Genomic DNA, 17,137 nt, shown 5'->3' with positions numbered 1-17,137 from the left:
TTTCATACCCCAAAAATTAAATGTATGTTGACAGTTGTTTTAATCTACTTTTCTTTATTAACATCTATATGTAGATGAAGGATTTGTATCCTACATTAAGATAAACAACACCCTTACACATCTTTTAAGAAAAAGTTATCCTAAAAATGTTTTCCCCTTGCCTATATGGACATACATTCCAGCGCCTCCTTCCCTATCTTTTGGAATGGAGTCTGGTGTATTGGAAGAGGAAAGGCATGCTTACCAGAATGTTTCACTTTCTTTATTCTAGTTTGAGAGTCTTGCTGAAGATCACAAAGGAAGTTTCTTTAGCAGGTGCACTGAAGGTAAGCTAACAAGATGAGTACAAAGTGATATATACATCTTGTTAGCTTCTCCCTGCTTGGGACACTCCCTTTATTTTCCAGGAGACTTTCTAATGGAGGGAAATCTTACTCGACCTCTTCCATGGATTATCTGGTTTGGGAAAGTAGATGGGTGTGGGGCCGGTATGTTTACCCATAAGGAAAGGGGATGCACTTCATAGCAATCTAAGTGCCCGGGGAATACAAATGATAGATTGCTTGTGAAGTAACAAAAACTGTTTCAAACAACATATTTACTTTCAATATTTTTAAATGCATGTTGAAATTTACCTAAAAGTTGCACTCAGTGTCAGGTGCTTTACCCATCCTTAGGTCCGAAACACTGTGCTTAGTGTATGATTTACCAACTGATGAATAAGAAAAGTGCAAATTGAAATATTATTCTTATAGTATTTCTTGACTACTTATAGTAGTTCTTTACATGGTAAGATATTAGTTGCTCGTTACACACAGTAAATATTGTTTTAAAATACAAAATCCCCTCTCCCTCTAAACATACCTTTAAAGATAGGCAAAGTTATTTCTTAAAATTGTGTGACATTCACCCAGTATAGATCACAAGATCTACACAACTCAAGTTCCACTCGGGTCACTTTTTTTTTAATTTTAACAAAGTTTTGTAAGAAAAGAGCTGAAAAGTTAGTCCTTTAATATAGCACCCTTTCAGAAAAGCCAAATAATTAGAATATGGATGAATAGCTATTTTAGGGAAAGATGTAAAGCCAGAAGGTTTGAAGCAGCTAAAAACACAATGTTGTCTGAAGGGGAATTCTTCAGTAGACAGGAATATATATTAATCCTTATATAACAAAAAATTCCCTTTATATATTTTCTCTATTTTAGGTTGTCTCCACTATGCAGACTCTCAAGAAATGGGCAGTATAAATACAAGGAAAACATTTTTGTTTAAATATCTGATACACAAGCTTTCAGTCCTCCCAAAGCCCCAAATTCAGTCATTAAAAGGAAGAATTTTATAGTTGTATTGCAAGCAAGGTTCTTTCTGTTTTGTTAATTCAGAAAATATTTATAGCTGTTTCTGACACACAATTTCAAAGTGGGAATTTAATATTTTGAGGGAATTGACGATTCTTCTTAAACAAGCATTTTAATGTATCTTATGGATAATAAATTCACAGCCATAAAGAATGCGTCATGGACTTTGAAATCTAGTCTTTTGTATGCTACAGATTTTATTGGGGGAGACCAGCATTTCTCAAATTGGGGGTTCTGACACAAAAAGGAATTGTAGGGTGGATCACGAAATTATTTTAAGGGTTGGTCACAGGATTGTCATTTTTACTTACTCCGCATTACCTTCTGAATTGGCCAATTGAAGAGCAGTGATTGTTGGCCAGGTGTCCAGATCAGAAGGCAGCACCACAACAGCAGCTGTAAAGAAATAAGGGTGGCAACACCATACCATGCCATTCTTACTTCTGTGCTGCTGCTGCTGGTGGCTCTGCCTTCAGAGCTGGACTCCCAACCAGCAACCACAGCTCTCCAGCTGCCCATTTCTGAAGGTAGAGCCATTGCCAGCAGCAGTGCAGAAATAAGGATAGCAGTACCACAACCTTTTCTACAGTAACCTTGCAACCACTCCACAACTCCTTTTTGGGTCAAGACTCCTGCAGTTACAGCACTGTGAGATTTTCAGATCTAAATAGCTGAAATACTAACATTTACCATTTTAAAATTCCTGTGACTACGAAATTGACCAAAATGGAACATGAATTTGTTAGGGCCTTACTTGTGTCATTTATAGATAAAACTTCCCCAACCTGGAGTTCTCTTTGTGGGTTGATGATAGAATATGAATGAGTTTGTTTGTTGATCTCCTTTAATTATAACATCAGCTATTGCCATTTCATCTCGTGGCATTTTCATATAGTCTGAGGAGTCTTAATATTTTATAAACTTTTCCTCTGAGTATATGCCTATTGGCATTCAAGCAGAGAGAGCCACCATTCTGCACTTAGCAATAATCTACGTATAGCCTGGGACACTAGAACCTGACTTATTAGAAGAGCAAATGTTGGTCAGAACTCTGTTAGTTCCTACTCTCCCCAAAATACTTCAAGTTATATGCAGAAGAGACCATAGTTTAAGGACCCTTGAAATGACAGAAGGTTGAATATCAAAGCACCTACCTTTTTATTACTGGACCAAATACAATGAAATATAAATCCAAGACCTAATTGGAGCTTTAGTCCATGACTTTCTGTCCTGGAAGCGAGTGCTTGGCTCCTGAGCCATGCTTAATTATTGTTGTCATGAGAGAGGAAGTTCATGTGTGAGGCCTGCAAAGTCAGAGGCCTGTCATTCTGATATAGCTGCGAAACCTAGTGCTGATGAGTAGCCAGGGTCTAAGTTCTGGGATGGAAGTTGGATGTAATGTTCTTGGAACTTTTGCGTTCCTCTCCGTTAGCATAACAATTAGGGAAACTGTCTTACTGATTTGACTTGTAATTGTATTAGTGTTTTGACTCTGGCTAGCACTTTTACAAGAGTTGCCACTTGACTTCTGTAGTAGCAGTGGGAGCAACTAGTATACACGAATGAGGATAAATGCAACTTAAAACAGTAAAATATGTATTTACCTACTTTTGTATTCAAAATGGATAGGTTTATTTAATATTTTGGAATTTTTTGTTTTTTAGTAAAACTGTTGGAGGCAAACCCCTGACAGTGGAGGTGGCAGGAATAGAATACATGAATGATGACCCTGCCATGATTGATGTTCTTTATGCAAATGTTCACATGAAGGATGGATCAGACAAGTGAGTTCCCGCTTTCATTTCACTGGGGCATGCAGACAGTACCTGAGGAGGTAGAAATAATGTAATGAAAGCCCTTTGAGCTGATGGGGAGTGCTGGAGAGCGTCACACTAGCAATCCAGAAGGTGAGGTTGGTGCTACTTTCTAGCCCAGTGGAGTTAAAGCTGTAGCCCTGGAGAGAAGTATAATGGAATTTATGTGGGTAAGACTCACCAATCTGATTAGAAGGTTCTAGGTTTGTCCTCCATACCCCAGGTTACATAAGTTGAGAACTATGGAGTTCTGTTTCTGAAGGTGGATCTGGGGGTCCACAACAGCAGCCACACTCACAAAGAGAAGAGTACCAAATTAAAACAAGTTTTATTATGGCAGCTATTATGATGGCTAACAGAACAAAGCATACAGTATCAATTTGCAGATTGACTGAATCACCTCTGAAGGCAACATTAACAAAAATCTGGTTATATAATTTGTGCTTATCTAAATATACAGATACAATTACCTAATCTTATAGCATACTCATATCCACTTGTCCCAGAAGACCGGGTGTGGAAGGACCAGCCTTCTTCTGCTTGTGGGACTCTGGTGCATGGTAGAATATGGAAAACTTAGAAGCAAAGACTTAGACAGAATAAATAAAGTGAAGCAAAGAGTTTAAATGAAAGGAAGAAATACTTGAGGAGGAGGAAGATAGGGCTTGTGCTCTAGCCCCGAGCTTCCTTATTCCGTAGCTTTTATCCCTCTTTTAACATCATAATACCCAGCCTCCAAATTAACCAAAAACAGACTTCTACACTCTGAGATTTTATGAGTACACCTACATGATTGGATGATGATATCGGGAAATCTTTTAAATATTCATGAATAAAATCACTTGATGGCCCCTTGGACTCGTTCCCAGACATAGAAAAAGCGGAAGCCTTGTGGTTAGGTACCAGGAAATCTGTTTTCTCCTGTTTCCTTAATCCAAGATATCGGTTAGCTGGGTTTTGCAGTTTGGGGGCCTATTTAGATCCTCCCAAGGCATGGAGTCACAAACCCATCTGTGTACTGACCCAACTGAAGAATTCTCCATAGGGTCTTTCATAATTTCTAAAAAGATATTAAGAATGCTTAATTTTCCAGAAAGTAATTTAATCCTAAATTATCACACTACATTACTGCTCAAGCCAACTAATGCAGGATAAGTTAGATCCTGCAGGCCTTGCATTTCTGGCATTAGTATTAAAATACAGAAAAAGGGATGGAATAGGACAGCTGACGGTTCACTCGAAGAGTGGGGCAAAGACTTTGAGTGCTCCCCTACCCCCAGACCTCTCAGGGTCTATGGGTGGGGAAGCATGGAAGTGTCTTGGCCCCGCCCCTTATGGGCAGCCTGGGGCCATTTCAAAAATTTCTGAAGTGGCCTCCGATCAAAAATTATTGCCCACTCCTGGGTTAAGAGAAACTATGATAAGCATGGTAGGAATTATGCTTATGGGGGGGCAGTGTGCAAGACCTCAGATACCTAGCTCTCAGCCTTCATACAGGTCCCAAATAAATGTATTGATCTGCACACATGGCAAAATTTAAATATTCAGTTCTTATGCTTGTGAAGAAAACATGCTATGTGTGACTAGATCCAGACTGACTTTTTCTGGGCCCGTGGGCAGGGTTCCCTCTAAGCTGTGTGCCTGTGCACAATAAATTTTAGGCCCACACACCTCTCCTGCAGAGCCTCACAGCAGCAGTCACTACCACACACTTTACTGCTGGACTGGAAGGTGAGTGGTGGCAGTGGTGATGTGGCAGGGTCGCGTGAGAACGGCCAGGCTGTCCTGTCCCTGTTTGCTCTGGTTCCAGCTATGGTGGGCAGGATGCCGTGCCCAGCTGGTGGGGCTGTGTGGCTGGGGGCGGCTGCTTGGGCAGCCTCAGCCACTGCTGGAGCTCTGTGGCCGGGGGCAGCTGCTTGGGTGGCCTTGGCCGGAGCCGGAGGCAGCAGGTGGCAGTGGCAGCACTGACCAAGTGGGCAGCTGCCAGCCAGCAGCCCTTCCCCCCTTACCTTAGAAGCTGCTGGTCAGCTGACTGGGAGCACTGGGCAGCACAGCTCCAGCTCCCCCCTCACTCATGCTTTGAGGGAGCCGGGCAGTCCAGCCCCAGCCCTTCCACCCATAAATAGCTGCCGGCTGTCTGGGATTGGGCAGCACTCAGCTCCACTTTCCTCCCCAGCAAGCAGTTTCCTGGAAGCTGAGCATTCCAGTCCTGGGCCCACGCCCTTCAAGGAGCCACCAGAGAAAAGGGCAGCCCAACTCCAGCCTCACCGCAGTGAGGAGCTGCCACCTCCCCAACCCCTCAGCCCTCCATCTTGAGCTCCTCCTTCCCCTGAATCCTGCATCCCCTGGCCTGAGCCCCTCCCTTACCTCCCACCCCCTGCCCTGATTCCTGTACCGCAGGGTCATGCACCTTGTTAATTATCCCTTGGTTTAGTATTTTTTCTTGTATAACAATTTAAATTTGTGTTAGTAACTGGTGGGTGCCACAGTGGCGCACATCCGAATAAGCACACATGATGTCAGTGTGGGTGCACAAGACAAAACTCATTCTGCTCATGGATGGAAAATCTTGTAGGGAACACAGCCAATGGGCAACCTGAAAATTATCTCCTAGCAATGTATGTACTTATAAGTGTTAAATGCTGAATCTGAACAGTGTCAGTTTGAATTTTAGAATTTTTGTAGGCATCATTTGCTGATCACATTAGTAGAAACTAGGGATATAAAATCCTGTTAACTAAACCAAGAAACTGCTTAAACGGGCTGGGAGCAGCCCTCCACCTGCAGTACAGCAGGCTGTTTGGCATAACCATAACTGCTGATTAACCATAACCGGTAAGCATCACCTGATAAGAGTGATGCTACCGGTTAACCATTCATATCTAGTAGAAACATCTAACCTGTCTGATGGGATGTGCAAAAAACACTTGGTGTAATGGCAGGTAAGGTAATGTTGGGGACAGCCTTTCCCTTATTTTTGAAAAGGGCATTGTTGCACCGTCCTTTCCCTTAGAGCCCTGTTGAAAAGGGATGGGAGATTCACAAGCATGGGAAACAGGAATTCATGTGAGGAATAGGGGGACAAATGGCTTTAACTCTCCATTTCCATAAGGCTGCCCTAATGTGCAGCATGGCACTGGGAAGAGAAAATATAGGAAGCTTGAATTATCAGCAATTAACCGGTGGCCTGGCCGGGCTGGAACAGCTCCGGACGGATGGGAGTAATAGGGTGGGTGTATGTGCTCCAGCCTGGCCGGGCCCATCTTAACTTGTATAACCATATATACTGGCTCAGCATGAGAGAGAAATCGTGCTCTGATACTTTCCACATGATTAAAATTCCCATTCCAATTCATTCTAATTTGTTATATTTCCTTGATTAGTTTTAGAACACAATAAAGTGCCATTTTTACTTGAGTTCTTCTCTATTAATTTGTTTTAGTATCTATAATAATATTCACTTAATCTTTTTCATTGCTAATTTTAAAAATCACTGATGTAAAGCAAGAAAGTAATGATAATAAACCATGACAATCAGTTTGTGTGTGTTGAAATTCACACGATGAGTGGAAGCCTATAGAAGGCAGCACAAAGCCAGTAAGTAGGCAGTATAGTAACTGCAGAGGGCTTAACAAGTGATATTTGGACTTCATCCTAGTACTGCTGTCTGTCAGTCTTCCTGATTGAAATTGAGTGTTTTGTCATCTAGTGAAAAAATGGGAAACTATCAAGTAAACAGTATTCATGGACATAGATGGTGATCAGTCTATAAGAAATTTGTTTCATTTAGTATGCTTATCTCTTGTTTTAATGGATAGAAATCTTGGGTTGTATTGAATGCTCATTGACTGTAATATGGTGAGGCATTACTTGAGTTGTGACGGAAAAACAGTATGAAAAATTTGCAGATATTTAGAAAAATACATCCTTCAAGTTTCAATTTACCTATCATGTTAATTGAGTCAAAGTCCTATTTTAATGTTCTTTTTTAAATGAAATATTTGTAACAAGTTATCATCTAGGAAAATTTGCAAACAGCCAGTACTTTTTTATTTGTTTCCTTATTTGCATGAGCTCTCCCTGTTCCCATCCCTTCAGACAATACCCAAAAAGAAACAACAAACTATCCTTTCTCTAAATACAAAATTAACTGAGTAAACACACAAACAAGGAAATAGTCTTTCCTGGCAGGATTTTGATTATTCTGTTGTCTTTCCAGCAGAGTTTAATTCATTTTTTCCTCTTCACATATTGAAACTTCATTTTATACTGTGACGGGGTCCAGGGCTGGGGGGGGCCACCCCTCTTCCCTTAAGACGGTCCTTCTTCTGACACTAGCAGTTCCCACATCTCACTCCAGTGCGTCGTGTTCGGTACACTACGATGGGCGCATTCTACGCACAGACAGCAAGCGTCCTATGCTCCCCGGGTTGGAGAGGGAGGGGGGGCCCGGGTCTGCCCTCACTCATGGACCCCAGCCCAGCGCCCTAAGGACACGGATCTGCTGCGATCCGGTCCAGCTGACAGGATGTACAGCCGAAACGTGGCAGCCCACCAACCCTTCCTGGTTGCGCCCTGGGCTGCTTCCTCTCCCCCTTCTGCCCTTGCAAGTCTGCCTTACGGGGCCAAGAATTCGGGAACCCTCGTCGTCGTCGCTCCCCCTCCCCCTCCATCCCCCCGGGTCCGGGTTCTTGAGGCTCACCTCCCCCCAGGAAAACAGGATGCCTCTGGAGCGGGGTACCGATCAGGAGCTCTGGTTCCTCCGATCCACGTCAGTTTCGGCTCTCCACCACCACCCCCCTTTGCTGTCCTGGCGGCAGCGTTTTTAAACATCCCGCCGCTTCTGGCGCTCCCTGGAGGTGGGCCCAGGCCGTGCCGACGTGACGGGGGAGGGGAAGGCCCGCCTCCTCCGCTCCAGCCGCGCTGTGGCTCACCAGCTGCGCAGGAGCACCCGGCACACCACCAGTGCCCTGCGCCTGGGGCCACAAACAGGGCTTGCTCACCAGGGGCTTCAGTGCGGGGCGGGGGTGTCCCATCACATATACATATACTACCCTCTTCTGGACAGGAGAGCAAAAGTGGGCAAAACAAATATTTTTCTTCTGTCTTTTTAATACCTGTTTCTTTTTTTCCCCCTCAACCTTCCTAGATTACAGATAATAGCTGATAGGCTGATGGAGCAGTTTGTATCTTCTGGGCTAATGATAAAGGAGTGGGATAGGGTGAAACTCCATGCTACCATCATGAACACTCGCTTCAGGAAAGACCCAAATGGTGAGTCTCTTTAGAACCGTTCTGGAGAGCCTGAATTACAGCAATACCACTGAACAGGAAGTGTTGTGTTCCCTGGTATTGTGTGTTTAAATCTCTAAAATCTGGGAGACTGGTCTGAATCAGAGAGCCATGGCTATCCAGGTTCTGGGGCTGGGCTGGCAGTCAGGATCCCAGTCCTAGCGGCGGGGGAGTGCATCCCCGGCCAGGGTTGGTGTCAGTGGGGGAGAAGGACTGATGGGGGCAAGCCTTGACCTTCCCTAGTCTGGCAAACTCTGTGGTTCGGGACCACTCAGATCCTGTGAGTGCTGGACCAGGGAGGTCCTACCTGTATTGATACACTTCATAGCATTCTGTGGCTCTGGGCCAAAAGATAATTTGTTCAAGTACTACATTAGAACTTGGGCTCATATACTTTGTGGTTGCATTCAAGTGCAGAAATACCAGGTGTGCTGCATTATTAGAGGCGTAGACCTTCCATGAGATGTTAAACTATGGCCCTATATAATCATCTATTGGGAGAAGTTAAAGATTCCAATATGATATTTGAAAATAGTTCCATTCTTGTCCTTTCTTGTTAAATGAGGTTCTCCTGTCCAAAACTGAGTATGAGGTATTGCTAAGTGCCTAATGTCTGCTATTTCTACCAAAACAGTGTCTATGCTGACAGGCTTTAACTTACTTCTTACCTAATTCATTACTTTATAAAGCTCTCTAATATGGCTTGCATATGGAAGATAAGACCATAAGGCTCTGAAGTTAGGTACTGAAACTCAGTGGAATTTTGACAGTTTTGGCTTTAATCTTTCAGTGCCTGAGTTCTTTAGCTGTAAAATGAAGATAGGAATACTGCCTGTTCTTAGGCAGGTGCTTTGATGGTAAATTCGTTAATGTTTGTGAAGCACTCAGATAATGTGGTAGAAGCACCATAAAAATGCCTGTGAGCAAATGAATAACTTTGTATTCAGTGCAGCAGGGTTTGGATGGTCTAAGTCCGTGGTCCCCAACACGGTGCCCGCGGGCGCCATGGTGCCCGCGGGGGCATTTCCATGCACCCGCCAGGTGCTCGGGGCTGGCCTGGCACCGGGCGCATGGCGGGGGGAGCGCCGGCCCCGGGCGCGCGGCGCTGGGCGGGGGGAGCGCCGGGCGCGCGGCGCTGGGCGGGGGAGCGCCGGCCCCGGGCATGCAGCTATGGGGGGGGCCACCCCCGGGGCGCAAGTGTCCCCGCCCCCTGGCGCCCGGCGGGCGAACGGCCACGCCCCCTGGCGCCCGACAACCTCGAAAGGTTGGGGACCACTGGTCTAAGTTAAGTGAGGCCTCAGACCATACATTGATTGTTGAGGAGAAAAAGAAATACTGAATACTCATTCACTAAATGATGCAGAAAGATCTTATGGAAAAAATAGCTTAAAGATAGGGATTATTCCTATCCGATGCAATCTACATTGACTATTCAATTAGTTGATAAGGGTGCTTCCGCCTTTGACGTGTGACAGGGGCATTTCAACGTGGCAGCGCCGCATGCAGTCTGGGCCAGCTGGGGACTCCCATCTGGCCCTGGGATGCACGTAGCATTTCAAAGCGGCAGCTACGCGTGGAGCCCACAGTCTGGCCCCAGGCTCCACACGGTGCTGCTGTTTTAAACCAGCCTTTCCTCTCCCTCCTCTCCCCTCCACTAAGCGACTAGTCAACTAGTCATTCACATCCCTACTTAAAGACTTTATTATTGTGTATACACACAAAGGAGATGAATTAAGATTGCAGTTCCTAATTTTTCTGGACATGACTGCAATCTTAATATTCATTCAATGTATTCATTCTGTTTGTTTTTATACATAATAAATTCTTATATAATGTGCATGCGTGTGCAAGTGTATTATATATGTATGTATTTAAAAGGTGCAAGAACATTTCTCAGAGACCAATCCAGGTTTTTCTAGATGCTGTCAAGAATGTGCTTTGCATTGCAATCATATACTCAATAAGGTACTTTGCAGCATCTCAAGAGATGCATGAGTTTGTCATTGCTGAATTTCTGACAGGCCAGGGAACTTGGAATCTGCTTTCCCTTGCTTATTGTATTACATTGTGCTGTCAGCCATATAAAATCCTCCCAACGATATTTGTGATATGGGATGTTTGCTTTTTCAAATTGCAGATTTTGGTCACATAAAAAATTAGGGATGTGAAGGATTAGTCGAGTAGTCACTCCCTCTCCCTCACTGCCTCTGTCAGATAGAAGCAGCAGGGGGAGGAGAACTGGGGGGAGGGGTACATCAAAGCAACAGCATCTCATGGAGCTGGGGGTCAGCTGCTCCGTGTGGAACTGCTGTTTTAAATGCTGCAGGGAGCCTGGCGTCAGCATCACATGGAGCCTGGGATCAGCTGGGATCAATGTTTATTAACTGGATGCATAGATTTTAGGGGAGAAAAGACAATGTGAAGTATCCCATCTGAAGTTCTTTCTTGTGACTTTTTTGTAGTTGAAGAGCAAAATAATGCCGTTACAGGCAAATCACCTTTCAAGGAACGGGAGACATTTGATGGACGAAATATACTGAAGGTCGGTGTTAAATGCTTATTGTGTCTTATGCCACGTCTATATTTATAGGTGGATTGATGATCTGGAAGTCAATCTTTTGGCGTTTGATTTAGCATGTCTAATAAGGACCACTAAATTGAATGCTGAGGGCACCCCCTTTGGTGCCAGTACTTCTACTCTTCATGAGGAATAAGGGAAGTTGATGGGAGCATTTCTCCCATTGACCACCTGCTGTGGAGACGACACTAAAGTTTGAATCAAGGTATGTCGATTCTAGTTATGCAATTAAGGTAGCTGTGGTTGTGTAATTTGAACTTATCCCCTAGTATAGATTTGGCCTTAGCTGGGTTGTATTTCCGTACATCCAAAATAGGGTGAAATGTCACTTAAAAATTTGTTGTGTACTTGATCACCAGAGAAAAATTTATTTTAAAAATAAATCTAGATAACAAATAATTGGAAGTACCACAGTATTTGTCCTACAGATGTTAAAAAGTGGGTAATTGTGTAACTGCTGAAAATCTCACCAGTTATATGGTTACACAGACCTGTAGTGTGGGGTGGCAGCTGGCTTCCTAAAGCAGTGGGGTGGGAGCCTGTGTATAACTGATGACAATAACAGATAAGCAGACTTACTGGTTAGCCGTTGAAATGGTTATATTTTATATCACTAATTTATACATACATTCTTAAAGCTAATTAGATTTTAGATCAAATAAGGATGCTTGTGGAAAAGATAGTTAATAGGCATGTATGTTTATTGTAACAATGTTTAACTTGTGCCTGTATTTTTCCATAGGTCAGAATAAAAAAATACTTTGCTCTTATTGTAAACACTAGTTAATACTACCATGAATTAAACCACATCATATGTTTTTATCATGATCATGAATTTTTGCTTTAAAAAAATTCAAGATTGGATTTTTTTGCAGGTTTTAGCCAATTAAAATTGCAGTAAAGGGAGGATATTGTGGCCTTAGGTTTTAGGGTAGGAATCAAGACACATCAAAGTACTTGCGGGCATGTGAAGGGCAAGAGATACTGGGAAATCAGTGATTTTTGTTTTGCAGGATCAATGTATAATTTAGTATTTGTTGGTATTAAATTGGTGGTTTACTGAGTGTGGCTTAAGGACTGGAAGGGTGGTTGCCCAGTCATGTACCTATATCCCAGATGGCTGAGGACAAAGAGACAGTAAATTAAGTAAAGCTACCATCCATCACAACATGTTACTGTGAATATTGCATCATGACTCGGCATTGCCATAAACTGAAGTGGCATATTTTTCATGTAATCATACATTCAGGCATAAAGGACATGACCATTGCACAATGATATAAAATTGTGGTGGGCTCCCAAAATCCTAAAGCTGGGTCTAAAAACAGAGACTACTGCATGTCTGAAGTGAGGTGTACTGGCATGTCCTAGGGGAAACTTCAAAGGTAACAGTATGCCTAGCTCAAACCAATATTCTTAGTCCTATATTAAATAAATATTAAATCTGTCTTCAGATTTTAATGAGAGAGAGAATCAAACTCTCTTTTTTTTTTATTTATACTTTATCCACAAATGTCAGTGCTTTTTAAGGAATAAAAGATGCTCCTCCTGCTAGCCCCACAATTTATAGATTTCTGCACCACTGTCATCTTCAGTGATTTAGAGGGGTAGCCGAGTTATTCTGTACAGAATAAATTTAAAAAACAACAAATAGTTGGTAGCACTTCAAAGACTAACAAAACAGGTAGATGGTATCATGAGTTTTTGTGGGCACCTCATCTGAAGAAGTGGGCTGTGCCCAGGAAAGCTCATGATACCATCTTCATGTTTTGTTAGTCTTTAAAGTGCTACCAGACTATTTGTTGTTTTTTAAGTTTTTCCTCAGTGATGTATCGTATGTAAAAGCAGAGAAACACACCCAATCTACCACAAATGTCTATTTTTCTTTCTCCTGTGCTCTGAAATATAAGACAGTATCTTTTTGAAACTCTCAATTGTTTGTACAGATTGGACTTCCCTGGTCTGGCACTCTCAGGACCTGACCAGTCCCGAATGAGGGAGTTTGTTGGACCAGCGGAGGTCTGGCCTGGCCCCCTGCTGCTGTCCTCCAGGCTGTCCGGGAGGCCCTGATCCTCCTGGCTGGTGGGCTCCCCTTCCAGCTCCAGCCCCCACCCCAGTTGCTGGCAGTGCTCTCCAGCTCTGACTGCATTCCCCAGCCCCTGCCACTGGACTCCCAGTCAGCTCTTGCTCCCTCTCTGGTCTGTGGGCTATGGATATTACCGGACCAGATAGGTCTTAGCTATACTGTTTTAGCCAAAAGAGTTCCTGCCTGTTTGGAGTGTGGAAAGACAGTTTGGTGTAAGAAATGTTGTCATTCTCCTTGACCTCTATACATTCCTGAACCTGGTCACTTGATATTTCCCTTGTGTCATACATGTGCTCATAGCAACATCTATTGACTTTCATTAATTATCTGACTCAAAGTGGGCTGCAGGCTTCTCAACAGTAGAGCTCTGCCAAAGCAAGCCATCGATCTAGTGATGTATTCCAGTATGGATGTGCTGATTCTCTTCCCACATCCTCACTTTCCCCATTTTGTATACATTATTTACACTCTTCCGCTTAGGAGATTGCCTTTTTGCAAAGTGGCTTCATTAACTTATGAAATAGGATCTAAATGACGGTGCTACTTAACATATTACTTCTACTCATGCTGATATTCCAGGGATATTGTATTGTTCAAGTGCAATGTGCTATAAAAATGTTCTCTTTTCCATACTCCCCAATCTTGATTGTAAAAGGTTGAGATGAGGCTTTTTGTCAGTCTGGATTGTACACTGGGCATGGCACAATATTAATGATTTAAAACATTGTTTTCCTACCAGTTTTTGGAGAGTTACACATAAGACTTTTATTAGCAGGATCAGTATCCTCCTATCCTAAACAGAGAATAGATCTTGGAATGAGTATTTGGAAAATAGTTACTTCCATTTTGAAAAACATTTAATGGAAAAGGCTTCCCTTGGCAATTGATGCCAAGAGCCTATATGGGAAAACATTGGTCTCCCCATCAGCCTAGTGTTTAATGCCCAACACTGACATGCTAGATACCCAGGTTTATTCCTGTTCCTTCTCTTACTCTTAAATGTAGTAGATGCTGGAAGTATTTCATAGATTGCTTCATGGGCAGCAGATCATCTAGGCCAGTGTTTCTTAAACTGTATTCTGTGGCAAACCGGTGTGTTGCGAGGCAGTCGGAGGTGTGCTGTAGAGAATAACAGAATTCAAAATGGCCACCCTTAAAGGGGCAGGCCACCTTTTTGTTGTTGTTGTTTTTGCTCAATAACTTCCCCCCAACCCTTTTTTTCCTCAATAACTTTTCCGCCGGCTTTTTTCCCTCCTGACCTTTTTTTTTCTTCTCAACAAAAAATCCTTGGTGTTCCCCATAAAAAACATTGTTTGGTGTTCCTCGGTCTTAAAAAGTTTAAGAAACACTGATATAGGCTGTGGGAGGATGTACCTCCCCAAACAGACTGACATAACCCTGTCTACATTCAGCCCCTCGCTCCTTCCTGCAGTAGTTTCTGCCTGCTCTTCTGTAGCTTAGACTGGCTGACCTGCTGCCAGGATTCAGGGCAGTTGGTGCTGGAGCCGGGACTGCACCACCTGCTCAGAGTGCTGGGATTTTGCCATTTGGTGCTGTAAGACTGGAAATGCTCCAGGACTAGGACTGGGGGTCGAATTGGAGCTCCAGAGCACTGGGGCTGGGAACCTGCCCAGAGGGAATACTCTGGACTCCTGTCCAGGAGGACGAAAAGCAGAAGTCAGCTGCTAGTCTCCCACAATGGCTGGTTCCCCACCTGGCCATACATGGATTGATTGCTTCATAAGAAATATCTTGCATTACTTCATACAGAGAACTATCAGAAGCTGTTTATGGTTGACAGCTCTGGAAAGAATTAAATTGAGCTCTTTTTGTTTGGGAGAATGATGCTGAACTAAGTTCTAAATAAAATGGAATTTCTGGCTAGCCATGTTCAGCAAGCAACACACAGAAGGTCTAAGCACTAGCGAGCTGAAATTGTTCATAGTCATGGTGATCTTGGGCTTAAATCTGGTCAGAAAAGTAGACCATGGGGTAGTTTAAGAAGATCACACATGCAAATATAGACTATAATTTGCTAGCACATGTAAACAAATAAGGTCTAAAATAGAATGGAAAAAACATCTGGATTCTTGTTGGATGAAAACTTAAATAGCTTTTTGTTTTGTTGGTTGAGGTAGTGGTAATAAGAGTAATTGTAGGTAGCTTTAGACTGAAACTAGCTTTGGGTAAGTAAAGATTAATCTTGAAGTATAAATTATATTTCTGTTGCCTATTTATAGGTACATAGGCAAAAAAATCAAAAAGACATTTGGAGTGATGTATCTGTAAAAAATCAACTAAATCACAGTAAAAAAATTCATCTATAAAAAAGGTTAAAGAAAATAAAGACCAATTTGATTAATCTCTGTCATGAGCAACATATTTGAAGTTATGATAGAGAAGGCTAGCCTTGTGATTGAAGCACCAACTGGGATTCAACAGAAATAGTTTCAGTTTCTGCCACAGACTTCCTATGTGCTGTTATGCAAGTCAGGATATGAGAGATTTAGTATTTGTAAAGGGTGTAATAATCCTCTCTTTTCTCATGCTGATTGTCTTTTCTGTTTAATTTTTATATTACTCTAGTGCCAATAGTCCTAGTCATAGATTGTAAGGTCTTCTGGGCAAGGATTTTCTTTTACTCTGCGTGCAGTGCTAAGGGTGGTGAGGCCCTAATCTCAGATAGGGCCTGTAGGTTCTGCTGTAATGCAGATGATTAAATAATATGTTAAGGGACTGCATCTTCTTACACTTAAGGAAAAAAGATGTTTATTGAGAGATAAGGACTAATGAAAAACAGATCTTGCCAATTTAATATAAGTATTCTCTGCTAGACTTTTATGTTGGTGGCCAAGAATAGCACAGTGGCATAATATGCAGTATTTGGATTTCATTAAGTCATTGAATATAGTGCTACATTAAAAAGTCTTATTATAATAGAGGGAAAATCACTGCCTAAATAAAAATAACAACTGCCTGACTATCAGTAGAATAAGCATTAATGTTACCACCTCCAGATAGGAAATATTTTTCATGGTGTTCCACAGCAATCAATATTTGGATTAGGGATGTAAAATCCGATTTAATTTGTTAACCAGTTAAACTTTAACTGGTTAACCAACTAAATGGAGGAAGGCAGGGGACTGGAATGCCCTCTGCCTGTGGTAGGGCCTGCGGGGCTGGAGTAGCCCCCTGCTTATGGCAGGTGGGGGTCTGCTCCAGCTCCCGCTGGTTAACTAACCGGTAAGCCTCACCTCTTAAGGGTAAGGCTAATGAGTTAACCATTTACATCCCTAATTCGGACCTAATTTACATTCCTAATTCGAACCTATTTTGTTTAGCTTTTTTATTAATGGTCTGCTTAAGTTAAATTTACAGATAATACAAAATCAAAAGGTTAGGAAATCTACATAAGGAGTGATCATAACTGTAAGACAATCAGAAAAAATTAGAGATTTTTCATTAGTCAGTAAGGTGAGCTATAAATAAATCCAAAGTAGTGCATTTGGGGAGAAATGGTAACTAGTATAAAATGAGAGAGAACTATTTCAAAAGCAAAATTTCAAAGGTGGTAATGCCATTTTGCAAAGTTCAGAACATTACATTCAGTTCTGAACCTTGCATTACTTAAAGGATACTGAAACACTAAACTAGATTTTAAATATGTAATTGGAATGACACTATGATTGGAGGACAGTTTTGAATATGAAACTGAAAATCCACTTTTGTACTATCTAGAAAAAGAGTAGATTAAATGGAGGTCACTTCACAAATGCTTCTTGCATTGAAATAACATCTGTGAAGAAAGGTTTATATACATCTGAGTATGGCAAAACAAGGAGCACTGATATGAGGTGGAAAATGAGAACTCATACAAGGTAGGTTTTGGGGAGGGGAAGTCATTTGTTAGAGTGCTCAATCATTGAAGTAGACAGAAGAGGAAATCACTGGAAGTATTCAGAAAAAGCTGAGACAGGTCATGTGATGGGGGGGAAATATAATATAT

At 42.3% G+C, this 17,137-nt stretch overlaps 1 protein-coding gene across 12 annotated transcripts in view; it reads left to right on the top strand.

Moving 5' to 3' along the window:
- The window catches only part of ASCC1 (activating signal cointegrator 1 complex subunit 1), a 94,317-nt gene that overhangs the window by 55,457 nt on the left and 21,723 nt on the right, over window positions 1-17,137 (top strand). For 11 of the 12 annotated variants that reach the window (XM_075934994.1, XM_075934993.1, XM_075934992.1 and 8 more), the window contains 3 exons: window positions 3,026-3,145; window positions 8,325-8,449; window positions 10,930-11,009. In XM_075934994.1, the coding sequence (XP_075791109.1) occupies window positions 3,026-3,145; window positions 8,325-8,449; window positions 10,930-11,009 (325 nt within the window). Of the gene's footprint in view, window positions 1-3,025; window positions 3,146-8,324; window positions 8,450-10,929; window positions 11,010-11,101; window positions 11,251-17,137 lie in introns of all 12 variants that reach the window. The other variant, XR_012905606.1, reaches the window with a different exon arrangement.

This window comes from Pelodiscus sinensis, chromosome 8, assembly GCF_049634645.1.
Source record: "Pelodiscus sinensis isolate JC-2024 chromosome 8, ASM4963464v1, whole genome shotgun sequence".
NCBI lineage: Eukaryota > Metazoa > Chordata > Testudines > Trionychidae > Pelodiscus > Pelodiscus sinensis.
This window is presented reverse-complemented; position numbering and strand designations above follow the sequence as displayed.